This window comes from Plectropomus leopardus, chromosome 23 (genome assembly GCF_026936395.1).
Source record: "Plectropomus leopardus strain MGB_pleo_1.0 chromosome 23, ASM2693639v1, whole genome shotgun sequence".
NCBI lineage: Eukaryota > Metazoa > Chordata > Actinopteri > Perciformes > Serranidae > Plectropomus > Plectropomus leopardus.
In genome coordinates this window covers 18,807,855-18,835,843 of record NC_142198.1, presented here as the reverse complement: position 1 = coordinate 18,835,843, position 27,989 = coordinate 18,807,855, and the positions used below count along the sequence as shown (strand labels likewise).

General features: G+C 37.3%; 2 protein-coding genes across 3 annotated transcripts in view; both read right to left on the bottom strand.

Annotated features, from left to right (window-relative positions):
* stim2b (stromal interaction molecule 2b) overlaps positions 1–656 on the bottom strand; it is a 56,487-nt gene extending 55,831 nt beyond the window's left edge. The window contains 1 exon segment of the mRNA XM_088074056.1: positions 522–656. Within this exon segment, the coding sequence (XP_087930182.1) occupies positions 522–654 (133 nt within the window). The 5' untranslated portion in view covers positions 655–656.
* Positions 607–27,967, bottom strand: tbc1d19 (TBC1 domain family, member 19). Of its 2 annotated transcripts, XR_015775795.1 has the most exons (23): positions 27,770–27,967; positions 27,558–27,630; positions 27,407–27,452; positions 24,252–24,327; positions 23,992–24,066; positions 22,813–22,876; positions 21,390–21,436; positions 20,615–20,725; positions 20,380–20,452; positions 18,909–18,947; positions 16,479–16,591; positions 13,781–13,855; positions 13,455–13,517; positions 10,670–10,754; positions 10,463–10,507; positions 10,084–10,116; positions 9,861–9,970; positions 9,668–9,759; positions 8,786–8,901; positions 8,390–8,460; positions 5,802–5,905; positions 3,531–3,579; positions 607–684 (listed from the first exon to the last, which is right to left on the bottom strand). XR_015775795.1 is itself a non-coding variant. In XM_088074057.1 (21 exons), exons 1-21 carry the CDS (start codon positions 27,863–27,865, stop codon positions 5,831–5,833), a joined length of 1,578 nt encoding a protein of 525 aa, XP_087930183.1. In that variant the 5' UTR covers positions 27,866–27,967; the 3' UTR covers positions 3,706–5,830. The 2 variants fall into 2 exon arrangements, 1 of the variants encoding a protein (XP_087930183.1); XM_088074057.1 differs by lacking the exons at positions 607–684; positions 3,531–3,579 and having other exon boundaries at positions 3,706–5,905.
* Positions 27,968–27,989: the final 22 nt, after the last annotated feature.

Below are 27,989 nucleotides of genomic sequence, written 5' to 3'. Positions count from 1 at the left end.
GCAGACAGTATGAGGAAAAAATATATTTTTTTAACATTAAAGCCTCAAATAGAAAACCCAAAATAAAATATCAACCTTAAAATTAGCATAACATGGGACCTTTAAGTTAGGGCAAAGTGTACACCCAATGTACAAACGCCTGGATCAATAAAACAGATGCAAATAGATGGAAATCCCCTTCTCATTAGGGCTATGTCAATAGCACAATTTCAGAGGGGGGTCACCTGTGGCCTTCAGAGAGGGGGGCTTCCCTCATTACAAGTCATGTTGGGGCATAAAACGTGATGCTATTATTCATGGATGCACCTCCACAGCATCCTGGGTGACACATGAAGGGCACCATTACAGTAGTGAGGGTGCATCCTGCATTCCTGTCATGTCATGCATTCCTCAGCAATGTACAGAGGTGGAAAGGAGGGGGTGCATCAGTAGCGCAGGACATTCCCCACAGAAAGCCACAAGAGAGGGGGAAAACTGCACATGGAGACACTCGCATGTATGCGTGCGTGGACTGCGCTTACCTGTGGTGGCTACATTTGCAGCATCAGACGAGTGGCTGGGTAGATCATTCGAGTAAGTGCACTCCAAGCCCAGTACCGCATAGATGACGAGTCCACGTAGCAATACATTCAATATCTTGTGAATGTAACTCATGGTGGAAAAATTAGGGGAGAAAAATCAATCCTGGGAGGAGGGAAAAAATGTCACGGTCAGGGTGAAAAACAAAAAAATAAATAATAGTCTTTTTTAAAGAGAAATATCATTTAAAAAATGCACCGACTAAGAGGTAAAAAATGAGCAAAAAATACAAAATAATAGTTCATCATGGGTCAACTTTGAAATAAGACCCCCTTTTAAAAAAAGACTCTAATGGGTTTACTGGCTGTTTCAGAGGGGTGACTGCTGCGAGCTACCACAAACCAGTCCCCCATAATTTTACCGATTTAAAAAAATGTGAATAAAAAGCAAAGCGGAATCCCGTGTCCAAAACAAAACAAAAAAAAGGAAAAAGCGCAAAAAATAAAAAACGCTGTGTAAATCCTTACGTGGGCCTGTGAGTTGGAGGAAAACAGTCTCTGTACTTCCACGTACAGTATACAAACACCGGGGACAGCTTCAGCATATTGAGCGTCTCATAGGTCCGCCTCCTCTTCATACGAAAGTAGCAAATCCCATCGCATCAAAAAAAAATCTTTCTCCGTTTCCTCTAATCCGTCTCCGACCTACATCGACCGCACACGACATCCGCCTCCTCCTCGTTAAATGAAGTTTTTAAGTCAGCTTTTTTTGTGTGTGCACGGCTCGCTGTGATACTGTATCCTGCTGTCAGATCAGCTGCTCCGCCGGCCGCTGCACACGGAGGGAGGGAGCGCGAGCGGGGCGGAAGTCGGTATGCAAAACGGTTTGACATCAGGAGGCGGAGGAAAAAGGGGGGTTTAAATGCTGCGTGCAAGGCATACGCGGAAGGATTTGTTTTTAGCAGATATTCTGCCGGGTACTGTTTTTGTTTTGAACTGAAATTCGGCTTCCCACGCTTCCCCCCCCCGGGTTTCACGCAGTGGTTCCCGCCAAACAGCCCACTGCACCTCAGTGTTTCACATTAATGTCCGTTAGAATCTTCAGCGCGATGGAATCTTCCGTGTCGACGTTTTTATACCCGGGTTTGTGACGCGTAGAACGCTACCCGCTCGTGCCAGCTCGTACCCGCTTCATTGTTCTTCACTTTTCCGGGCCATGCAAGTTTCCCTCCCTGCTGGGCGCTCTGATTGGCTGGAGAGTCCCAACATGGCAGAAGCTGATTGGCTGGTTCAGACAGTACCTTTTTTTTTGGGCAGGTTTAAAGTTGTTCCGCGCGGAAAATGAATTAAAGGGAAATACACGCGTTTTTTGTGGGAATTCTCGTGATTAGCATTTTTTTATTTATTACATTTTTACTTTAAAGCCATACTGCGGAAGTGATTTGTTTGCTGTTAGTTTTATTTGCTTAAGTTGCTTATTATTTTGACAAGACAAATATATATATATATATTACCAGTGGTTTCTCTTGAAATGTGTTTTTAACTGATTATTGTGTTATCTTTTCAGTAGTTTAAACTGATTTTTTTTATATTTTGGCAAGACGGGTTCACTATGGTCATGTCAATAAAGGCTCCTTGAATCTAATTGAGTTATTTTGTGTATTTTTTATCATCTTTTTTTCCTTTCACAAATTATTGATGTTCTTTTATGTTCAGCACTTTGTGTTGCATTTTACGTATAAATTAAGCTATTTTTAAGTTATTATTGTATTAATTTTGATATATTCCCATTTCTGAATGTAAAAACAAAAAATCCATTAAAGCATAAACAATTGAAAGCTTGACAAATTATTTAAGTTTAAAAAAAAATCTTTTCTTATCTTTTATCTTTCTTCAAACTTTGTATTTAAGACTTTATATTCTTTTTGTTTAATTAATGTACACTATTAGTTGATTTTTTTTCAATAAAGAAAGTACTGTTTAAGGTGCATTTTTTGGAGCAATTCTCATGATCAATCTAAGTTTATTATTTTACTATTACTAATAATAATTGATATAATTATTATTAACCAGTACTTACACTACCAATATATCACTAAGTCGTTGTTGTTGTTGTTGTTATTATTATTATTATTATTGTTATTGTTATTGTTACTACCACAACTACTATCATAAAATACACCGATAGAGTACAGGGGAAAACAAAAAAACTAAAGACAGTACCAAGGTTATTATAGTTAACTAAAAGTAAACTAAAAACTAAATCTAGCTGTTAAAAAATTGTTAACAAATAAAAATTAAAACTCGACTTTTAAAATTTTTTAAAAAATGTGTATTTACAAAACTAACTAAAATTTAACAACAAATCTACATGCTAAGGTTGCAGTGGGCATGGTTAAGTTTTTCTTAGACTGAATTATTAGGATTTGATCTTTTTTTGAATTTTTTTCCCTGACATTCTCATACTGTTTCGTATTTTGATCACATAAATCCTGATTGGTATGTTACAGTAATCTGTCTAAACATAACTGTAACGGGGGCATTATTCAGGGCTCTGTGTTTAATTTGATACAGTTAAAAATCTAACCTCATAGCTGTTCAGTGACTTAATGAGTTGACTGTACATTCGGCTTTCACATTGCAAATCTTCCAGCAGTGGCAAACACCAGTGTCCCTGCAGTGCAACACCCCCGCCACCAGGAGGAACGTCCGTGTGAGAGAACCACACAGCAGGTAATGGTTGTCTCGGGAGGAACAGGCTTCTGGGGGCCAGAGGAGGTGCACGATAAAAGAGTGAGCCGTGGGTGTGCTCGTAAACAGGTGGCAGATGTAGCAGGCGGAGAGGGAGAGACGAAAGAGAAGAACAGCATAATTCGATACGAGCCCGCAGAGGGGGCAGCGGGGAGGACGGCAGCCAACAACGAGGGAGGGACAGAGCAGATGCTGAGTGTGGGAGGAGGGTGGTGGAGGGGCAGAAGGTCAACTCCCTCAGTGCTGCTACCTGTCACTTACCTTTTCTGCCTTCCTTAGAAAGACAGCACGCCCTTTCCAAATATTTATCCTGTCACACAAACCGAGAAATATTCAGTTAAGAAGCAGGAAAGATCAGCAAAGTATTGAAGCCAAAGCTGCCAATTCATTTGAAATTCTAACCTTTCCAAGGTTTTAATTCAATAACCCAGAGGGAGAGATTCAACAGAACTTTATTACAGCTTTAAAAATGTGTTATTTGAGGTCGCAATGAACATTAAAAAATGCGGATGACAGACATTGGCATTGACCGGCAAAGAATACGGTTATTAATATAAAAAAAAAAATTTCATTGCAATTAAATGAAAGGTGAAATACATTGTATATGTTCAGGAAATAAGTGCACAATTTAAAATTAACGTTCATAATGAAAATAAATAAATACTGGCACTGCAGGTGCTTAATGTCCTTTACAGGGGCAGTTCATCTCAAAATCAAGAAAACATATTTTTCCTCTTTCCTGTAGCGCTGTTTATGGATCTAGATTGTTTTGGTGTGAGTTGGCGATTGCTGCAGACATCAGCGGTAGAGACGTCTGTCTTCTCTCCGATATAATGGAACTAGACGCCATTCGGCTTGTGGTGCTCAAAGTACCAAAAAATACATTTGAAAAACTCAACAGCAATGTCTCTTTTCCAGAAATCACAACCCGATTACTCAAGATAATCCATATAACATATAACAAAGGCATTACAAAGTTTAGTGATGGAATATCTGTTATCGGTCTCGTTAAGTACTAATAATCAGTATCGGCCCTGAAAAACCAATATCAGTGGTCCTCAGGTGCTTTACCAACTGCTGGCAGACTTACAAAATGTAATTTCAGCGTTCTTATTGGCTTTGTGAATGCAAACATAAAAAAATCCCTGTAAGGTCTGTGGATTATCTCGAGCAGCCGGGTCATGATTTCAAGAAAGAGGCATTGCTGTTGAGTTCCTCAAATGTATTTTTTTGGCGCTTTGAGCACAAGCCGAGTGCCATCAAGTTCCCTTATATTCTTCATTTCTACAGCCGACATCTCCAACACACACAAAAACAATCTACATGGCAAACAGCACCACAGGTAAGAGGAAAAAAGTGTATTTGATTTTAGGTGAACTGTCACTTTAATTAAACAGCAATATGCAATTTTCCCCATAAATACAATAAATAACGTGCATATACAGCAGCTTCTAATCATATAAGTTACATATTAATCCCGTTTTCTCTCGACACACTGGCTCATGCTTCTTCATTCATTAGCAGCATTATCTCACTGCGTTACAACAAACAGGAGTAAACTGCAAAAGCTAATTAACACTTTATTAGCCGAGCTCGGAGATGCTGCTGTCGTTCTCTTTTTGCACGCCGCTACACACCGCAACACAATTACTGCTTCATGCAAGTCGTCTCCTAATGAGCCTCTCAGCTGATCCAAGCACTGCTGCAGGGATCGTGTTTCCTGCAGAGCATATGGCTTAAAGGAGGTTAGCTTAACCTCACCGGTTTGTAAGCTATACTTATATACTGTATAATATCTGATGGCATGATAGCGCGTTTCTCTATTTATGGTGCATACATGCTAAAGATGGGTTTGGCTTTTTGCTTGAACTAGTGCAGTTAGTCTGGCATTTCTGAACCCTTTGAAACCCGAGCAAATTGTCTTGATTTCTTACAAAAGCTTGGGAAGAAGGCAATGAGCAACGAAAGAAGAAATGACCCAAAAATTTGCAAGAAATTAGTAAAAAAATACAAGAAAACTAACAGAATTTGTAAAACAAAAAAAAAATGAACAAGGCAAAGGAGACTTGGAAAATTGCTTTGAAAAATTCAAATAATTCCGTAACATGATTTAAACTATGTATTTATTAATTATAACTATATATATTTTCCAAATGTTTTTTCCATTTGTCCTCGACATTTTTCCCTAGCTTTTTAAAAACAATTTTCTAAATCTACTAATTTCTTGCAATTTGTGAAACATTTACCGCCGAGTTGCTCATTGACTTTTTTTAACACCAAATTCACCAATTGTTAATAATTATTAATAGATTTTCCCTAGTATTTTTCCTTTTTTCCCCTTGATTAAAAAAAAAAGTCTACAAATTTCTATAATTTAAATGCTTGTGAAAGTCGTCTGAATGCAGCACAAGAAAACTGATGTCGCTCCAGGTTTCAAAGGGTTAATGGACGGTTAACAGTGTGGTTATGGCGTTGCAGAGTGGGGTTTTCGGAGCGTGTCTTTGTGCTCCAAGTGGTATGTACAGTACGCACCAAGACTCATTCTGTAGTTTCCATGCTCCTCAGATGGCGGTGGCGAAAAGAAAGATCTGGATGAGCGGCATGACCTTCAGAGTGGAGAGGTCGGCGAGGACAGCCTGCAGTGTGCGTGTCAAACAAAACACATCTTAAATTTACACCCCCTCCTGAACCAAAGCAATCTTATCTTCGCCCACTAAGCCCAGGAGACGGGCTATAAAGCACACCCACTTTTTTAAAGACACATATTTCAAGATTTAAAATAAGCACCACACAGAACAGCACACTTAACCCTTTAAAAGCTCAGCAAATCTGTTTGATTTCTTTTAAAAACGTGGGGAGACGGCAACAAGCAAAACATGGCCCAAAAATTTGCCAGAAATTAGTAAAGAATTTACAAGAAAATTACCTGAAAAAATAAACTAAACTAATAAATAAAAAAAATATAAAAAGTAAATAACAAATAAGAAATTGACCTTAGAAAGTGCAGAAAATTTAAAAGAAAATATACATGTATTTATTTTACTTTTTTTCTGTGACATAATTTTAAATATAAAACTATTATAATAACAAAACATAGATATATTCTGGACATTTTTTTTCTATTTTTCAAAATCTTTTACCAAAAATCCTCCCCTCTTATTTAAAAAAAGTCATTAGTGAATAAAAGTTACAAGAAAATTACCTGAAAATAAGCAAAAATATGTAAAAACGATATGTATTTGTTGTACATATTGTGTCTTTTGTCTTTAAACATAAAATTATTATAATGATAAATATAGTTTTCAGGATTTTTTCCCCTTTTAATCAATCTCTAATAATCCTCCCCTCTTTTTTAAAACAAATTTTAGGTAATTTTCTGGTCACCTTTTATTTATTTCTTGCAATTTGTGGGATGTTTTTGGCCAGGTTGGTCATTTCTTTTTTTTCTCCATGTTTTCAAAAGAAATCAAACCACTTTGCTCAGGTTTCAAAAGCTCAAATAGCTTGTGAAAAGCATCTCAAAATAGCACAAGAAAGCTGATGTCGACCCAGGTTTCAAGGGGTTAATGATGATGCAGGATCCTCGGGAAGCGACAATCCTTGCTTAAGTGTACACCCGCTCCCCACCCCTGTCCTTTTGGGATGGGTGGGAGATTAAATTTAGGGGCCCTATCGTATTTAGAGAGAGGGTTTAACGTTTCAACGCTGGACCCGAGGTTCTAAATATAAGATAAGGAGCAGTATGTTATGATATCTGCTCTCTGCCGGGGCAGGTGGTAAATGAGCAAGCAAATAGTGCCGGCCAGCATCTTCGAGCGGCGGATCAGCCTGTCGCACCATGCGTCATATTGTAGTTTAACCCCCTCACCCCCGGGGGGAAGCGGAGGATGGGGGCGAGGTGAGTCATCGTATGGTTTACTCTCAGTTATGCGATAGTGGGACCGCAGTATGGGAGCAGGTATACAGTGCAGGCATGTGCAAAAATAACATTACCAGTTACTGTAATAATGCAGTGACAGAGCAGAAGCTAATAAAAGATGCACTCATTTAGCTTTTAGCTGAGAGACAGAATTCGAGGTAGGGCTGCACGATTAATCGAAAAAAATCACGACCTCGATTTATACATATACTTCTTAATAATGACAATTCACTCGCTACTATTTCCCCAATAAATTTCCAGGACTTTCGGGCAAATTTAAAAGACCATGCATTCTCTGAAATGACAATTTAAGCTCCTAATTGGTTCTTTTTCATTAAGATGTAATTGTTGTTTTTTTTTTAATATATATATTATTTTAAAAAATAATGAATTCAGAACAGCATTAGAACTGAATATTTAAATAAAACTTGGAACTTTATATGGCTATATTTTATATTTATTTAACAGAAAAAAAGGTGATTTTTTTAAAGAAAAAAATTGGCTTTTGAATCTTAATTTTTTTTGGTGATTCTAAAAGATTTTTAGGGGGCAAATTTTGAAGAGGAAAGTTTGTTTGTCTTTTTCCAATTTTTTAGGTGATTTTTCAGGAAAACATGCTAACTTTTTTTGGTTGATTTCTAAAGAAAACAGGCCTTCGCACGGGTTTGTAAAAAAAATAAAAATTTTATCAAGCCAATAAAAACAGAAATAATCACTGGGTTTTCATGACCATACCAACCCTGCCTATAACCAAAGATAAACACATGTGTTGTGAAGCAGCAAAAACAGGATTTTTTTTTGTTGAAAAATTAGGGATCATGTGAGAAAATCATGACCTCAATTCTTCTGTAGAAAAATTGTGATTTACATTTTAGCATGATCGTGCAGCCCTAATCCAAAGTTATAAACCTGATTCTGCACACAAAGATCTATTATGGCTTTCTTTAAACAACAGATTTGTTCTTTTTCAGTGGAAATGGCGTTGGGATACTGAGTGGTGGCGGGACGGTGCGCAGGGAGGGGTAACTGGGTTCTTAAGTGTCTATCCAGCCATTTTTTTCAGACATGCGCATGCAGAAGACTGGGTTACTGGTACTGGCTGCTCATCAACGGCTATTTACGGCCATCCAGGAGTATGTGGGGGACAGGGAGAGATTTCAAACACACACACGTACACGAGTCGTATGTGAGACGGACATACCTCAGCGGAGGCCAGTGACGTCACTTCCATCAGGTTCTCGGCGCGGAAGGCAAACACAGCGGCTGCGAGGACTGTGGAGGGGGCAGTCGGAGGATGGGGAAATATGAGAAAAAAAGTGAGTTAAGATAGAAAAAGATAAGAGAAGCAAGTGATGCAGAGGATTATAGGTTAAGAGGTTAATGCAGGAGGCCTTCTGTCAGATATTTAAACTAAAAACTAAATAAATAAAAGCAGCTACTTTGAGATTTTGCAATGCAAGATCAGAACAAAATGATTCATAACGTCCTACTCCCTTTGTCTTTGAGTTTTCAGTCTTATAAAAGACTGATTTAAGACATTATTAAGGTCTATCTTAAATTAGAGTTTGCAGCTGAGTGTGAGTGAAACAGCTCTTACCTGCCACCACCTCCAGTGAATCGTATCCCAGGATTCGGTCCCAGAGAAGAAGCAGCTGGTCGGTGGACAGATAACCAGAAAAGGCCCGCACCATCCACTTGAAGGCAATACGCAACCTGAGGACAAGACCATCACGTCTCAATTCTCACGCTGTGATTTCAGTACCTCACCACAAGATGGCAGTAGCTCATTACAGAAATAAAACGTGTGTGCCATGAAAAATATATATATATATAATTGAGTTTTAAGATAATGGAGAGAAATAAAGAGATAGTGTATCAACATTTTAAAAGAAAATCTCTCTTTTATGGCCACTTAGCCAACTTGTGCAGCTGCATAAAGGACTCAAGATGATTTGACAAGATAAAAATGCTGTTACAGAGACAAGCGTACTGATCATTCCTTCATGACGTTGAAGTCTTTTAGGTTCATCGCCGCTGACAGGCACATGTGCAGGAAGAACAAGTTATTCAGGACAGCCAGTTTCCATGGAAATGACACTTCATCATGTAAAAATGTCACTTCAGGAATGGTGCTTGAAATTACAAAGAAAGCATGCACAACACACTGCACCACTGTTACACTGCAATTTTGGGCTCTTTTGTAAAATCACTTTTATCATTGTTTTGAGCAGATAAATAATGTATTTGGAGGAATTACTTCTTTACAAAATAACATGTTTTGTGTACAAGTGAATAATGGAAACAACTGTTTTTTTGAAAATGGTCCAGTATTACTGTAGACATGAACAGCGAGTAAGCTGCAATGTAACCACTTGGGGCATTTGTCATTTTACATCAGCTAAAATTGATTTTGCCACTGACAGGATCAGATTATTTGAAGTGTTTGGCAGCATTATATAAAGAATCACAGGTTACTCACGGCTGCGCCCCGATCTGTCGAAGGTGGTAGAAGAGCTGAGGCAGGTAGGTCTGGAGCAGCCGCTCAAACTGCAGGCACAAAGACACGATGCCCTGCAGGGGCACACATGAGCACAAGTTAAGCTCATGCATGAAGGTACACACAAACACACAACACACATCACGCAATATTTGACATTTGGCGGCGAGCTCACCGAGGGAGAGGAGGAGATGGAGTGTAACCTGAAGAAGTAGCGGACGTACATTTCCCTGAAAACGCTGTACAGCTTGGATGGCTCGTTGTACAAGAAACACAAAGGCGCCACTGTGGGACAAACAAACACACACACACACACACACACACACACACACACACACTTTGTTGTATTTTGCTCTTGCAGTGTTTATTGTGAGAACTAACAGGTAAATTTTACTCACCGTACATTGAAAACCCATGAAAAGGAATGACACCTGTGCAAATTAGATTTTTCAGTCAGTCAAGTTAATACACAAACATTTATTGTCATTATCAATGTAGAGAAGCAGCACACATTTTAGTCTTTAAACGAGATAACTAAAATTATGTGTGAGTAAGTAAGAAAATGACTGAAAATTAGGGATGTGCGATATGGTGTAATTCTGGGTCTGTTCACATAACATATGGCATGAAAAGTCGATGCTTCACAGATTTTTGTGCAATGTCAGTAGCACGCAAACTGGCCAAATCTTTTAAATGTTTTATTTGTCCCCTTAATTTGCTCCTCTGTATCAGTTTATATACGAATAACAGGATGTGAATGTAAAGCTGCAGGCTCACCGTTGGGAGGATAAACAACGGCACACTCCTCATCTCCTCCCTTCCCTGTTAGACACACACACAGATCCATTAATAACACAAACCTGCATGACCGTGGGGGTTTCTTAATCACTTGTGTAACGTCAGGGCACAGGTATCTGTGTGCAGACGTTGCGTTGAGTTCATGTGATGTTGTGTGTGTCCTTGGTGAAGGCCACATCATCTCACCCTGGATGAAGGATTTGGGAGGAGTGGCACTGTTGTACTTGAAGTGATCCAAGACGGCGGTATCTCGAGAGAAACACAGCAGCACCTGTAAACACACAGGTTTAAACACAGTCACGTCCACACAAACTGGTGTGTAAACTGCACGGACCATATGTAATATCGACAGGGGATAGAGGAGACAGCGGTTAATATGGTGTTTTTTGGCTCGAGAGTCGATGATAGCCTTGAGTGGGCTCAGTTCCTCTTGGGTAAAAAAAAAAAATCTATTACAGCAGCACACCTGGAGCCAGGGAATCAGGATGTACTGAAGCAGACAGTAACAGAGCCTTGAGTGGGAGGCTTTTTCCATTACAGTCATATTTCTGTGTCTTCTTGAGACCCAATTTCATTTCCACCGGCCACTTGAGATGAATTACCGTACATCAAGGTACATCAAGGTACATCAAGGTAGAGCGGAGGGAAGGCAATCTGTCTGGACAAAAATGAGACTAGAAGCCATTCATTCGACCTCATTAATAGGAGAATACGGAAATAACAGCAAATGAGGGCGTCTCGGCTGCCTCTTGCCTGAGCTTTAAGTGTACTTGCTTGGCACAAAAACAGGTTAGTTGACCGTCGTACTTGAAGTGTTTTTGTCTGTGATAAATTGTGGGCATGGAGGCATTCTCTGAGGACAAAGTTCAATGAAATTTCATCTTTGAGAATCACAAGAAATCGATGAAAAGAGGCGATTGTCTCTCTAGGTCACAGCTCAGTGCATGTTGTATCCTTTTGATGCAGTCTGAATGATTAGAGAAACATTTTATGTGGTGTAAATTCTGTTTTGTGGGGTCAGCTACTGAGGTGGAGATTTAATCCTTGTCGAAAGGTAAAATATTAATTTATATTAATATATAATATAAATGGGGTGTGTTGAGTGTTGTGATAGTGATTATGAGGCTGTTTTCTGCTTAAAAAAGGTCTATCCCTGTAAGGATCCTTTCCATAATGTTGGACACTTACAACAATAATCTGAGCCTGTCAGTGGCAAAAACAAGCACTTTTACACAACTTAAATTGATAAGATTAATGTTAATTTAAATAAAGTCCTGTTGGTTTGGAGATGGCAGTTTTAGGGGTGTTTCTGGTTAAATAAATAAGATGTTACTCTTTAACAAAAAGATCTATCTCTGTAGGGATCGCTCCTATAATGTCGTTAGACATTTGTAAAAAAAACAAACAAAAAAAAAACAAGCACTTTTAGTGGACGCAAATTAAAGGTGCAAACACGTTTCAAGCAGTTACAGGCTACAGTTTTCAATTTCAAAAACTGCTGTTCCCATTAACCGCTCAACAAAACATGGGAAAATGCAAACAATACTTCTTAAGAACTTTCTATACTTTTCTAATAGCCTGTTTGAACCCACACAAACCTCACAGCGAGTGGATTCTTGTACTGCCTAGTGAGTTTACCATCAGTCAATATTGACAGTGATGCCGGAGCTTTGTGCTTGTTACACCTGTGTGCTCATTGGTTTGCCACCAAGGAGAATGACATGTTAACAGCTGCTGAATAAACCGGTTGCTGAGTAAATATGCTCATCTATCAGCACCAAAGGCAAACAGAGCGGTGACAACCAGAGAGGCTAATAATAACAGATCATGTCCGTCTCTGAGATGAAAACCACACTGCAGGTAAAGAGCAAAACTGTCAGACAGTAACTGTCCTTGCATGACCGAACTCACATGAGATTAAATATTTGGGGCTGTCAAATAATTCACTCTAATAGTGAAATGAAGAAGACTCGACGGTGACGTCAGTCAGTGTTGACTTGACAGTTTCCTTTCATGCTTTCTGTATTTAATACTGAGCCAATCGAAAAATACATTAGCTAATTCTCGTCTTAACTAATATTATTATTAAGAGTTCAACTCAAACACTCATCTAAACTGTTTAACAGGGAGTGTATGGGCGCGGTTTAGTCAGACTTCATTGATGGTCAACTGGCAATAAAAGCAAACCACCCTCAAAACTGTCATCACATTTTGATTAAAATGTCGCTGCATCCTAATCGGAAATTGCTAAAACAGGTCTATCTCTGGCAAAAAAATTGTTTAAGAACTATAGTTAGAATCTGAGAATAAAATGTTTTCAGTCTTTGATGAGGCGACAGTGTTTTTGAATTTGCTTCAGTTTTGAGAAAAAACGCAGCCAGCAGCCGCAGAACAGGCTCCAATGTTGGTTTTCTTAAATGGAGCAACAAAACAACCTGAGCCTGTCAGTGGCAAAAACAAGCCTTTTGCTGGACGTACGTTGACAGTGCGTACATACCCTGAATGTTTACATTGCAGGCTGTGTAGCTACTGTGGGCATGACCATATCGCCAATGTGCAGCCACTGAAAGTGCTTGTATTTGCTTCTGACAGGCTCAAATTGTTAATTTGAGTGTCTGACAAAGAAATGTAGCGTTTATCTTTACCTTTTAACAATTATAATTATCTGAGCCTGTCAGTGGCAAAACCAAGAGTTTAGTTTGTGAGAGAACTTACAGACTAGATTAAACCAAAAGTTAAGATAAATGTTTTATTTCCACAATGTTTTCAGACACTTGAGCCTTTCAGTGGCAAAAGCAATTAAAGTGGCTGTACATTTACAGTGTGCTATTACCCCTAATATTAAATTGCAGCTTGCTTAAGAACTTTAGACAAAAACAGGGAAAATAGGGTCCAGGTTTCCCTTTATACAAGAGTACTGGTAGGGAAGGTAAAGAGATGGAAAGCTGAACTGTCAGAGAGCGAACCCTACCTGATAGAGGAAATCTTCAAACACAAAGTAGTAGTCATCATTACTGGCAGTGAGCTTCACATCCTGGTGGGCGGAGAATTTGGGGAAAAAAGGAAAATCTTTTTAAAATAGAGGCACTGTAAATGTTTCTGCAGAGATTGTGTCAGCTGTTATCAGTAAACTGACCAAAAAATATCCCCCAAAATAACTGGTATCACAGTTTATATTAAGCAGGACACAATGTTTTGGTGATGGGACTCAATGGAAAACAAAAGCTTGTTTTTAATTCACTGTAAAATCAGTCTGCAGTATCGTAAACAGAAATGGTGACAGTTGGAGGACTGTACCTTATAGATGAGGTTGTCCACCAGCAGGTCATGTTGTATGACTCCAGCCGTTAGCTGTTCATAATGCATCACGTCCTGAAACAGCAGAGATCCAACATTTTTTTAGTGTGCAATAATAAAAATCACACCCAGAATCCACTATATGTGTGGTCTACTTGATATAATACATTCAAAGTGTTTGTTTCATCACTGACTGAAAGGAAATGTTGTCTGGATAACGTGAAAGTATTGATCCTGCCTTTTATTTTATTTTATATTTAATTTTATTTAATCTCATTTCATCTTATTTTATCTCAATTTGATTCAATTACTTTGATTTTTTTGATAAAACTTGCTACTCTGTTTTTTATTTAATATTTGTAAATGTTTATTTTATTTTATTTAGTCATTTATCTCTTTGTTTTTTTTTATCAAATTAATTATTAAAGTATTTTGGTTAATTCATAATGTGTTTTATTATTATAATTATTATTGTTATGGTCATTGTTCATTTTATTTTCTTTGTGGGAATGTGCAACTGCATGAGAAGATATATATCTGTACATGCACAGACAAGTTTAGATATACAATTGAAACTTCAACAAAAATTTGCTTTAGAAATATTCATACACTGTACATAAAAGATCACTCTCTCCACAGATACTGCTAAATTAACTCTGTGACGGGTGAAGACAGAAGGATTAAACCAAGCTTAATGGATGGGTGTCTTGTTTCCGACCACATGGTTAAACTCAAACGTGTCTCCGGTTTGAGACGGGTCTGATCGGCGCTGCGGATGTGAGGAGAACAGAACCAGAGATTTTGACAGCTGAGGCAGAACACTGAAACTATGTGGTAATATGGACAGCATCAGGAGAAGACTTAAAATAACTTCTGCTAAAATACTTCAAATTAATTATATATCTTGGAAACTATTGCTGTAAAGAATTAAATCTACCGCAAATGAGGCAAGATGGCAGACGATGTGTCTTTAGAGGATGGAAAGCAGCTTTGCACAACACAAAAGAACAATTCAATGCACGTACTGTCCTCAGCAAACTCTGACTGTTTAATGTGTTTGCCCTTGTGCCGTCCAGAGGCGGGCTAACACTCTCCAGACCCCAGTCGGGACCCTGTAACTCTCGCTCGGAAATCAATCCTCCCATCGCAAGCATTGTTTTATCGACTTGGCCTCGACGGGAGACTCTGGGCTCCAGCGTTTACGCAGCACTTTGCCACACACAGCTTCTCTGTTTGGGCTAACTGTGCTAAATCGTCTGCCTTTGATTATGTTAGCATTTGTACACACTGGACAAGCCACAGCTAAGGCTAAGATAAACAGGACAGGAGTTTAACGCACAAATTATTTTGCAGGTCAGTCAGAGTCTCGTGTTGGTTTTAACTGTTCAATGTAAATACCAGGACACTAAATAAACAGTGAAATTAGAAATCTCAGTTTTCTTTGAAACAAATGCAGCAGAGGTCGAAAAAACAGTCCAGTAGCATAAATCAGTTTTCTGGTGCTGCGTTCAGATGCCTTTCACAAGCATTTAAACCTTTCCAGTGCAGGCAGATGGGTTCAATTTCAATCTAAAACATGGTAACACAGGCAATAAGAAACCTGGCAAAAAGTGTCCTAAAAATCACAAGATATAAATTACAAGTGACAAGAAAATGACCTGAAATTATTTATGAGAGAGAGATATTAGAAAATGATCAAAGAAAACTACATTAATAATTATTAGAATAATATATTCAAAATTATGATCTTCAAAAATCTATATTTGAAATTATAATTTATACTATTATTTTATTTCAGAACTTTTTTCAGGTAATTTCTTCTTTTATTTATTTATATATTTTTTAAAATATTTTTTTTTCTTGGAGGCTTAACTTTTTATTAATTCTTTTCTCATGTTTAGGTCATTTCTTGTGAAAGAAAGAAAGCAATGATCAACTTGAACTGAAAGTCATAAAGAAATTGGCAAAAAGCTCTGAGAAAATTACCAGAAATTAGAGATAAAAAAAAAGAAATTAAAAATAAAAAAACAACTATCTCAAAACATAATGTATATTTCTATTACAACATTTTGAATATATAACTATACTGATCATAAGTTTGATTTTCTTGATATTTTTCCCTAGTTGTTTTTTTGGTAATTCTTTTATGATTCTCTCTTTTTTCTTTTCAATTTTCTTGAATTAATTTTCCTGCAATTTCCTTGTTATTTTCTATGTCCAGCTACTTTAGGCTCAGATTTACTTTTTATAATGTGCTTTATTTTACTGTATTCCTCCAGAAGTATTATCTTTTCTTTCTCTGACAAATTTGTTTTTTCTATCTACAGGCAAACTTTGTGAAATGTAGATCAAGCAAACAATCTCTGAAACTGTAGAATTTTACTTTTCTAAAATCTCTTTCAGTGCAGTAAATATCATAACATTTCTCCTTTCCTAAGAGAAGTTTTAAAGGGATTATTTTCAAAACCCTTAAGTAAGTCCCTCATCTAAGGAAAAATTAAGCCTTAAATGTCTACTTCAGGAGAAAAGTTAAGGTGTTTTGTGCAGCTGGCCCATGACCGTTATGTGTGAAAACTTCATCTTGTAGTGAACATGCAGTTTGGGAATCAGTGCAGCTGTGTGTGTGTGCACGGCTGCTTTTTAACAGACGCCACACCAGGGTCAGCTGTGTTTTTGTGTGTGTGCATGTGTGTAGTACCTGTGGCTGGTTTGTGGAGTTGAGGATGAGGGCCCACAGGTCTGCTCGGAGCCCGGTGGGGCAGCCCTGCCTGCTGTACTGCTGCGCTGCTGCACTGTCCTGCTCTGCAAGAACTGGACAAAATAAAAATTTTTTAAAAAAGAGACAAAATGTTAAGATACAAAAGACAACAATGATGAGAAAATTAATTGCTTTAATGGTGTTCATTACTTCAAAAATTTTAATTTCATTGATTATATTAAATTTACTTAAATTAAGATAAAATTTTATAAATAAAATAACTATATATATTTTTGTTCTTAAATTTTTTAAATGTTTTTTTCTTGTTCTTAAAATGAAAAAAACTTCAATACAAGACTTAAATAACAAAAAAGAAATATTAAATTATTATTAAAATAATATTTTTTAATTAATAAAAATCAAATAGTTGTATTGAAGTTGAATGAAATATATGAAATTAAGTTTAATTCAATAAACTAAAATGAATAAATTGAGTTGAATGATTTTATATTTATCAAAATAAATCAACCAAAATAAATATAAACCTATAAACCTAAAAACAAAAGACAAAGAAACAAAGAAAGCACAAAATCCTAAAAATCAAGCTGTTAACCAAGAAAACATCTGACAGGCAAGAATAACAGACAGACTCATGATTTGCTGGCACAATTACATAATATGCACAAACAGCAGCTGGGAACATGAACACCTGCACGTTTTGAATGACTGCACGACAACAAGCAGGTGGCTCGACTCCAAAACTGTCTTTTTCAAAAAATTGACCTCCATTAAGACAGAAATAAAACCTCTCTCAAAACATGGGTTCACGATCTCATTCTTTCCTTCTGATAATGCATAAACATCAAAATCATAACACAGACATTCCCATGTTGGTGATTTTTATGAAAATTTCCAAAAAACACTCATGCATATGCTGGAAACAACCTCTCGCACATTCGGCCCTAAATCTCTGCTGCGACAGGAGCTAAAAACACACGGCCCTTGACTTAAGGTGCTGGCCAGTCATAACATAAACAAACACACTCCTCGGCTCTTAAATTTTCCTATTTGAGTGCACTTAACACTTGGCCTGGAACACAATTCGCAGCTCGGGAGCCAACACGAGGGTGAAATAGTGGACTGGGGCCTCGTGGCTGTGTATATAAAATACAGCTTGTGTTTTTAAGACTCGTGTCGATTGGTGGCTGATTGGTGTCCATAATAAGGTTGGTGTTTACACTGGGTTCATAGCAGAGCAATGACACGAGAGTTAAAGCGTCTGCTGTGCCAAATATTGCACCTGAGGAGGATTTTTTAATGGCTGGAGCTGATGTTGAGGGTTTTCTGTACATTTCTGCGGGTCTAACATATATTTCAAATACACTTTATGTATTATTTCATGCACTATTATATGTATCCTCACATCTTTTAAAAGCAGTTGCTATACAAAAGAAGCCACCACTCTCTTTGAGGTTTTCTTCTTATTAAAAAAATGGATTCAGAGTGGATATAAATAGATTTTTTTGATGCTGATCTCCAGAAAAAGACTCTTTGATGTAAAAATAAAACTGGACCTGTGATGGTCTGAAGTAGATACAAATATGAAACACAAAACTGCACAAGACAAGGCAGACTCGAGGCTGCAACTGTAGCCTGAGGTTCGTCTACTGGGAAACAGACCAAACCAACAGATAGGATACGAAATGATACGAAACAATACCAAACAAAATGTTATGAAATGATATGATACGATACAAAACAATCCGAAAAGCAAAGAAAATACTGAATAAATCAGCACTAAAGATTACTGATGAATAATAATTCCATGCTGTTTTATACATTGTATTGTGGCGTAAGGCGCAGTTTTAAATTAGCTTTACACCCTCAGAACATTATACAATACTATACATATTCACAGATTAGTGCCAATTGTCTATTTCTGTATTTCTTTACATTTATATTTTTACACACTTACATACGCAGCATATTAAACAACAACAACATTTTTTTAAATATTTAAATATTTGCATACTGTGGTAATTGTTTACTCTAACTGTATTTATTTTTTTATATTTCTATATACTTGTGGTGACAATTATTTCTTCTTGCAATAATTCTCTATGCCGGCATCAGAGTGACTATAATAAACAACCATTTCCATCAATAAAATCAATAAAGTATATCTGATTCTGATTCTGATAATAATATAATGATGCTGCTGGTAGCCTCCGGTTGGTGCTTCTGGTACTAAATTGCATTGGGTGCTTGGTGCAACTTACAGGTCTAGTATCTTGCTAAATTTATATCAATTTGCAGAGAAAATGTCCCATATTTATGCATTTAAATACCTCAATTAAAGAAAAAAATAACAGACAAACTTTTACAGCAACAAATTTAGAAACAACTTCAATCTGAAAACCAAACACTGACCTTTTTTCCCGATTTGAACGTACTCATGTTCAAACAAGTCTGCAAAGGAAAAAGACAGAGAACAAAACAGGTGCTTTAAAAATCGGCTGGTCGTGGTTCAGTTTTCAAACTAATGTTATCTCTTTGATTTACAAACACAGAGGCGGTGGACACGATTCTATTTAAAGCCTAAACACCAGGCTGCAACAATGTCAATATCTGGACTTCACAGAGATACTGTTTGAGAAAACCCAGACCACCAAGCGGCACAGGAGAAGCCCGAGTGGTAAACACACCATTAAAGCCCGCTGCCCGCTCAGGTAAACACATTTGTTTTTGTTATTTCTGATTCAATACTGCGAGAATAAAAATGTGTTCTGGTCTAATATTGAAAAGCTACTGAATGGATGTCTTCAATCTTTTTATTACCAATCATATATTACATGCCAGTGATACTCAACTTACAGCCCTCAGGCCAAATCTGGCCCCTGATGGGGTGCAGGGGCCCCCCCAAACATTTTCTAATTCACAATAAAAATTAAGTGATTCACACTGAGAATTGTTTTTGTACTTTTAGTATACATAAGGTGCCAGAGTGCATAAAACAAAATCAAAACAGAGTTTGTTTATCAAAAAAGTGCCCGTGGAGGATTCCTCGAATCCCCCAACAGTGGTCCTGGCTAAACCACTAATGTCCTAAAATCCTCAAAGTGTCTTAAAATCCTGGAAATGTCTTAAAATCCTGGAAATGTCTTAAATTTCTACAAATGTCTTAAAAATCCAAAATATTTCCTAAAATAACAGAAACATTCTGAAGTCCTAGAAAGTCCTAAAATCCTAGAAATTTCCCAAAATCCCAGAAACGTCTGAAAATCCTAGAAAGGTCCTGAAATCGTGGAAACATCCACAAATTCTGGAAATTTCCTAAAATCCAAGAAATGTCCTAAAATTGGAGAAACATCCTTATATCCAAGAAATCTCCTAAAATCCTAAAAAAACTTCATAACATCAGAGAAATGTCCTAAATGTCCTAAATGTGCTAAAGTCCAAGAAATGTCCTTAAATCCTAGAAACATCCCAACATCTGAAAAATGTCCTAAATTCCTACAAATGTCTTAAAATCCAAGATATTTCCTAAAATAACAAAAAACATTCTTAAGTCCTAGAAAGTCCTAAAATTCTGGAAATTTCCTAAAATCCGAGAACTTCGGCACATCAGAGAAATGTCCTAAAGTCCAAGAAATGTCCTAAAATCCTAGAAATGTCCTAAAGTCCTATAAACTCTCCCGTCAGTCCACTAAATATAACGATACCACCAGCAGCTGCTTAGCTTAGCACAAACGTGTCCTTTTCATACTTCAGTTTTTGTATAAATCAAACAGGACTGGTGTTGTTTCCTGCTGCAGCTGGACTGATTTTATTACCTTTAGAGAGCCAGGATGGCTGTTTTCCCACTTCCAGTCTTTGTGCTCAGCTTATAATTTGTGATTACCTGGATGGATGTGTGCGTGGTCATCAATCCCCAACTGCCCTGAGGTCAGGTTCAGCTCTGAGTACGCCTGCCTCTGAGAGTTTAACACAAAAAAACACAAAATCACAATCGCTGATTTCAAATCCACTGTGTGTTTTCTGGGCCAACACTATTAAATGCATTAAACTTACAATGGACAAAACACCTGCAGACGGACACACACACACATGAAACAGACATCCACGTGACTTCCTACCAGCTGTGGGATGTCCCTGACATTGAGGGGGACCTGGATGAGACCCCAGTGGCTCCTGACGCTGACGTCCTCGCTGCTATCGTGATTTGGATTCCGCAGGCTGATTAACACCTGTTCGATGACAAAAATGTAGCGGAAAGGAATTATTTTCTAATACTTTAAACAGGGTTTAGACGTTTTTTTACCAATACATTTTCATGACTTTGAGGCAAATTTTCAAGACTGTACACTTTCCGAAATACCTTTTATAGCTTGGCTTTAGGGGAGGGGCATACAACTTTAAATGGCTGTATTTTGTTTTTATTTTCCGGCCAATTAAAAATTTAAAAAACATGCTTTCCTGTGAGTTTTGAATGTATTTTTTCTTTGAAAAATAAAATAAAATAAATAAATTCTGCTATTTAATTTTTTTAAAGGGAAAAAAAATCAGGAATTTCTTTTTTTTTGATTTTTCAAGAAAACAAAATGCATGTTTTTTTTTTAAAAATCCCCAAAAATTCCATTATTTATCACAGCCAGAAACTGCAAAAACAGAAAACACCAGTGAATTTTTTACATTTCTGACAGTCCTTCATGTAATATTATACAGGTTTGTAAAAACAAAATGCGAGGGTTTATTTAGTTTTCCAATACTTTTCCAGTCCTGGAAATTGGCATTTGCGAATCCCACGACTTTTCCGGGGTTTTTTTTTTTTACCATAGATGAAATTCAATTTTTTTTTTAAACTTCAATAAAACTTCAGTAAAGACTCCGAGCTGCAAAAAATCTGCTCACCTCCAGAAAGTCTTTCGGGGCGTACACAGGCCTGAAGCGAGTTAAATCTGCAGAGACAAAGAGACATTAATGTGTCTCTGCAATACATGAACTGATAGCTCCACTTACTGTACATGGACACTTTGCAAGTGCAACTTCCAGCTGAAACATGTACACAATGTTTACATTTGCATTTCCAAAAGAGGTTTAGCAGCTGTTAAACCCAGACTACACAAATGAATCCAACCACGAAGTTCATTTAATCAACTTGAACTTGAATATACTTCAGATCGTGCTTGTGAAGCTAAATTTGGCTACGTCTGCTAAACTAAAAAAACAACGTACAGGACAGCCGAGCCAAATTCAGCTAACACTACATGGGACTTCCCTCCACTGTCCTCACAGCATGGCAGTTAATTCAAGAGCCTCGTCCTCCGCAGAACGAGGGCACACTGAGGTTTGGACGGAAGGAGGGGTGCTGCTCGATATCGCAGCTCCATCCGGGGAGTCTGGACAGCTTCTATATTCACACAAAGTGTTTATAGCTGGCAGACGGCACATCCTAAATGTTATTATGTGCCACTGAGCCGTGATAGCATTGTTAGGACACAGTGTGACCATGTTCTTTTTAAATGCACTGGTTGGTTCATTGAGAGCAAAGTGAGGTTTTCAATAGTGAGTTTTGGGACTGGATGCCAATAATGAAAAATTGTTTTAAATGTACCGCATGTACTCCTCTTAAATTATACTTTAAAGGAAGAGGTTACACTCCAGATGACCGTTTTTGTATTAATTACTCAGCCTGCGTTATGTTGAATTTGTGAAGAAGTTTGTTTTTCTCACATGCCTCAAAGGTAAACGAAGAAATACTGAGACAGTTCCTCACGAACTGAAGTCATAGGGTTTCACGTTAAACAACAGCAAAACTATAACAGAACATCTGTTTCTCATGACTTGTGCAGTATAATCTTGAAATCATGCCAAAAATACAAAGTTTTCTTCATGAATTCAAGGTAAAATTGGGAGTACATGATATACGAATGGTCATTTTTGGGGGTGAAGTATTTCTTTAACAAACACTTAAACTTGGACAATAATTAAACTGTCCATTGGAGCAGCTCGGTGGTAAACATAGTAAAGCGCACGGTGATTCTCTCAGTCCAAAGGTCATGATTTTAACTTGCCCGAAATGTGATGACAGGATACCAGAATCAACATCTGTAAACTACACCGTGTACTTCTCAGAGTCCTGCCCAGTCTCCGAGAGAACACTGGATAAATACCAGTAAGACAACAAACATGGAAGTGGTTGATCTGGTTCAGAGATGTGTGAAGCCGATGCAAAATACACTGACTGATGCACCGATCGCACAAAAACATTAACACTAATCTTTCATAAAAGGCAGATCGCTCGGGGCCAAACCCCTGGGTAATGTCTTCAGACCTGGTTCGTCCGTGCCCATCTCGTTCCATTTGTTGGTGAGCTCCTTCCGCTCCGCCGCCGGCCTCTGCGGAGAGAGGAGATTTTAACAAACAAATGTCGCACAGCCGAAACAGAACCAATCCTGAAAATGTCACATCAGCCAGACGGTCATTAATACAATCATGTGAGCACAAAACCAAACAACAAATCAGTTTTCAAGCAGCACTGACTGCTTTTTCCAGCGTACAGCTACAAAGGCATTGCTAGCATTTTCTGGACAGGACTCAACTATTTCTTGGCTACTGTCAAACTTAGCCACTGTTCAGCCACAATCAAGAGCTCAGTGGGCTTGGACTTAAAATGACATAGAATTTAAGGAATACTTAACCCCCCAAATGATAATTAAATTAAATTAAATTAAATTAAATTAAATTAAATTAAATTAAATTAAATTAAATTAAATTAAATTAAATTAAATCAAATTAAATTGCATTAACCCTAAGTGATCATTAAACTAAATAAATTAAATTAAATTAAATTAAATTAAACCCCAAATGATCGTTAAATTAAGTTAAATTAAATAAACCCCCAAATGATCATAAAATAAAATAAAATAAAATAAAATAAAATAAAATAAAATAAAATAAAATAAAATAAAATAAAATAAAATAAAATAAAATAAAATAACCATATTCACACACAACAACACAAACTAACTGATTGAGGAAGCGGTAAACAAGCACCTCCTGTGTTCAGCAAAGTAAAATTACTGCTTTTGTCAAAAGAATTTGACTTTAACAGGCGAATAGATAAGTTTCACCTTTAGTTTGGTTCCTCACTGGAAAGTGCTGTCAGTTTGTGATGTACTGAGCATACGACCTGATAAATGACACATGGATCATTCTGCACGAGTTGTGTGAGAGTTTGCAAACACGTATTTCGATACAGTTTTGCTGTTGTAAAACGTGGATATTAATGACTTCAATTTATGAGGAATTTTCTCCCTTTTTGGATTCGTTGTTCCCCATATTCAACATAACACGGTGTGAGTAGGTGATACATTTTCATTTGTGTGGTGAAGTTGTCCTTTAAGATGTTTTTTTTTGCACTATGAAAAATGAATGCCGTTGCCAGAGAGCCTGAATTAAGAGCTGCTGTAATTATGCTGCATTAGCTGTGATTTGACAATATTTTACTTACCATGCGAGCCAGAGGCACTCCGAGCTCTGTACTCATACTGTTCAGGCTTTTAAGGACACGCTTCTCCCAGCTGGCCTGTGTGAGAGAGCACACACACACACACACACACACACACGCTCAGAAACATTTGGCTTCAGATATGATGTTTCAAATACCAGACGATACAAAAAAAGGGGCTCTGTAATCGGCAGAAAAAGGAAAACAGTCAGAGAGGCAGAAAAAGAACAAGTGAGGAGTGACGGAGATGAAAAGAGACCGACCTGTGCCTTGCGCATGTAGGCCAGCGGCTCTTTGAGATGCTCTGGAGGAGCGGCGGGATGGCTCGGGGGCAGCTGGCTAGAATAAACAAACACGAGAGCGGGGGCGAGGAGCGTCACAGAACAATAGAAGAAGGGTTAATCAAGAAAACACAAAAAAATCTTTGAGGGATTGAAGCCACTTTGAACACAAACAATATATTTTTTCGAGAATGTAAAACAGACGTACGCTGTCAAACAAAAAGGCAAATAAAATGTTGAGTTCTCCTTCAAAACAGAGTCGCCGTTAGTGCCCCGCACATGAAGCTCAGATGAGTCAGAGCGGCAGACGCAGTAAAACGTCTCATGTCTTCTCCTCAGGAAGCGTGCTCAGGGCATATTGAATGACTCAGGGTCTCAGCGCGTTAAACAACGTTCAGGCTAATCTAAACACCTATAAGAGCACACACAGCTGACTAATGGCCAAAAGAAGGAGGCATTAGTCAAAGTTATATGTCATCCTTTAAAAGCAAAGCATTAAGCGTCTTTCGTTTCAGACGGAGCCTCGAGAGAGCCAGTTAGAGTGCGTGACCCTCAAAGGTAACGGAGCGCGGTTAATGAACACGTTTAAAAGCTGGTTATTGAAGTTCAAAGAGTTACTGCACTTTGGTTCTGATAACGATTACAAAAGAAGTAAACAGGACATAAAACTACATTATTATAGGGTAAGTGTCAGTGTTTAATAACATTTTAAATACATTTTTACCAATCAAATTCTTTGACTTTTTAATGACTCTGAGGCAAATTTTAAAGACCATATTTTCTCTGAAACAATCATCGATACTCGTTATCAGTTTGTTTTCATTACAATAAATTTTTTAAATATATATAATTATTATTATTATAATATAACTGAATATTCAAATGTAACTGCTCTTATTTATGAAGGGGGAGGGGTGGTGCAAAACAGAGGAGGCACATGAAAAAAATTTTAGCACTGGGGAGGGACTTGTGTTTTATCGTGGCTTAGGGGAGGGGCATTCAACTTTATATGTCTCTATTTTGCATTTATTACACCTCTGATTTTAAGACAAAAGTTCTCCTTCGTCAATTTTAAAGAAAAGAGATTCTTGAGATTTCTGTAAAAGTGTCTTATAGGCTTAAAATAAAAATGTTATTTTTAAAAAAAATAATTTTGAGATTGTTTTTCATTTAAAAATGTGGTTATTTTTATAGAAAGCGTGCCTTTCAAATGTTTGAATTGTTTAAAACTTTATTTTTAAATTTATTTTTAAAGAAAACATTTTGAGGATTATTTATTTTTTTATTTTTTGCCTTCCAAACTGCAGGCCAGCCAAAACAAAAATCACCAAAATGACACCATTTAATCACATGCCAGACACTGTCAGAACAGAAATTATCGTTGGATTTTCATTTTTGGACGACCTTAAAAAATCATGTGTTATTATAGAGGTTTGTGAAACAGGTTACCATTACTTTTCCAAGTATATTTAGTTTTCCAAAACTTTTCCAGGCCTGGAAATTATTATTTGTCAATCTATGACTTTTCCAGGTTTTTCATGACTGTATGAACTCTGACAACAGCCACAGTTTCGGTGTTTCTGACACAATAACTGTAGTCAACATATGAACCGAATGACACCGAAAAGGGTAAGGTGACAAAAAAACACATAATGGGGGCAGGTAAGAGTACAAGGTACAAATATTTGTACAAAAAATTAGTGCAAGACAACTTTGCATCCAAATGATCTATGACACACAAAACGTACTGTACACAGACTGTATATTTGAGTGAGTGATACTTTCATGAGCTTTATCTTAATTATTCTTCTCTCTGTGGTTTTTGTAAATAAGATGCAGTATATTAGCTTGTCTACAGGTATCAGACACTTAAAATTAATGCTTTTAAGGCCTTTTCAAAACTCTTTTAAGGCAAAATTAAAGGTCCAGTGTGTGAGATTTAGATCGATAACTTATATTTGGAGCTGATGTGCATTTATAATAAAAATCTGTCTGTCAATATTTAGAATTTGTAATATAACAAACTCCAACACGAAACTTTGTATAAATGTCTTTAGCAAATGTTAAATTAAAACTGAGACTTTCAACACCATATACAGCAAGGTTCAAGTCAGTTATAAAGTCAAGTGAAAATTTAAATAAGAAATGAAAATAAAATGCAGTTTTACAGAGTAAAAGTTCCTCCCATGCTGAGCCTTCCATATGTTTAAAAGGCAAGCATTTAATTTTTTATTTTTTTTTACTTTTAAAGAGAAGATTTTGCCTTTTTTCCTTTACATTAAAAAATTGGAGATTTTTAAAGAAAACATTTTGGTTTTTCTTTCTCTTTAAAAGTTTTGCCTTCAAGCTGCAGGTCCACTGGAATAAAAATTGCCAAAATGACACCATCAAAACCAAGACTTTTCCAAGTCGGTTATAAAGAAGATTTAAATAAGAAATGAATGATTAAAAATAATATTAATTAATCAGCTTTATCGGCCATCATTAGAATAAAACGCAGACACGGATAATTGTCAAAATGTCAAATATTGGCCCTGATTCCTTGTTATAAAAGATGGCTCAATGATATGATTTCCTGCCTACATCTGGAGGAGATAAGATATTCTTTGTCAAACTCTAATTTGTAAAGATTTGGGGGCCCTTCGTGGATCACATCAGGCAACAGGGCGCCTAAGTTGTACACCTACTTAATGATCGCTACATTTTTGTGGCTGGAGTACTATTAAGGTCCATGTTACATGCTTTAACTGTCTAAATTTAAAGGACCTTAAGTGTGTTTCTGCTTATTTGTTGTTGGTCCTGGTGGTTGAATCTGGTTTCCTGTGGCTACCTGCCTTTGCTGGATTTTTTGTGGCATTAGCATTGGGTAATACCTGCACTGTCTATTTAAGTATGCATGTACAATATATGATGTATAATGTATTATATTCTGTACATACTGGCCTTTTGTTCGGGTTGGGGGTAGGGACTCTGTGTCTCATTCTTTTTTCTTTTTTTTGTGTGTTGTTTTTGTATTTTGTATATATCTAAAAACCTAAATAAAATTATATATAAAATAAATAAATATTGGCCCTGATAATCGGCTGATCATCGGTCTGTATACAGGTCTGTGTGTGTGTTTAAGCAGTTTAACTTACACGTGTAGTTCTCTGTACACTGCATTCTGCAGCTGTCTCTCCCAGCCTGTCACACATTTAAAGACAAAATAACAGATTATTTATTTTATCAGTGAGCAGAGGAGCAGCTAATATTTGGTGCAGAGGATGATGATGATGATGATGAGCTCACCTGATGTTTTCAGAAAACTGCGTACGTCCTCTTTAAGAGACTCCAGCTTTATCTCCGGTTGATGTAAACACTCCTAAAGATAAAATAATACAAAATAAAGTTGTTATGAGTAGCCTGTGAGCCGTGTGTGTGTTAACAGCGACATAAAGTACAAATTCAACAGTTGAGGACGGCACCTGTCCGTTAGCCGCATGCTAACAGCTAACACTCACTTTGGCCTGCCTCTCTATCTGAGAGTGTAAATGAGTTCCCTTCAGCCGCTGCACGATCTGAGCGATGGTCAGAGACAACTCCGAGCCCTCCTCCATCCTCCTTATCAAACTTTACCGCCCGAAACTGAGCACTTTAACGCGTTAGCAGCTCGATGTGTTAGCGCAGCATCCGCCTCCTGCAGAGGTTACTTAGCAACTGAGGACGGTCAGCTTGCGCGCG

Coding starts and splice junctions, on each gene's coding strand:
- tbc1d19 (XM_088074057.1), bottom strand. CDS start 27,865: ATGGAGGAGGGCTCGGAGTTGTCTCTGACCATCGCTCAGATCGTGCAG. Junction 24,328..27,406: donor GTGTACAGAGAACTACACGT/GTAAGTTAAACT, acceptor TGTTTATTCTAG/CCAGCTGCCCCCGAGCCATC. Junction 18,948..20,379: donor CCACGCACACATCCATCCAG/GTAATCACAAAT, acceptor TTTCCTTTGCAG/ACTTGTTTGAACATGAGTAC.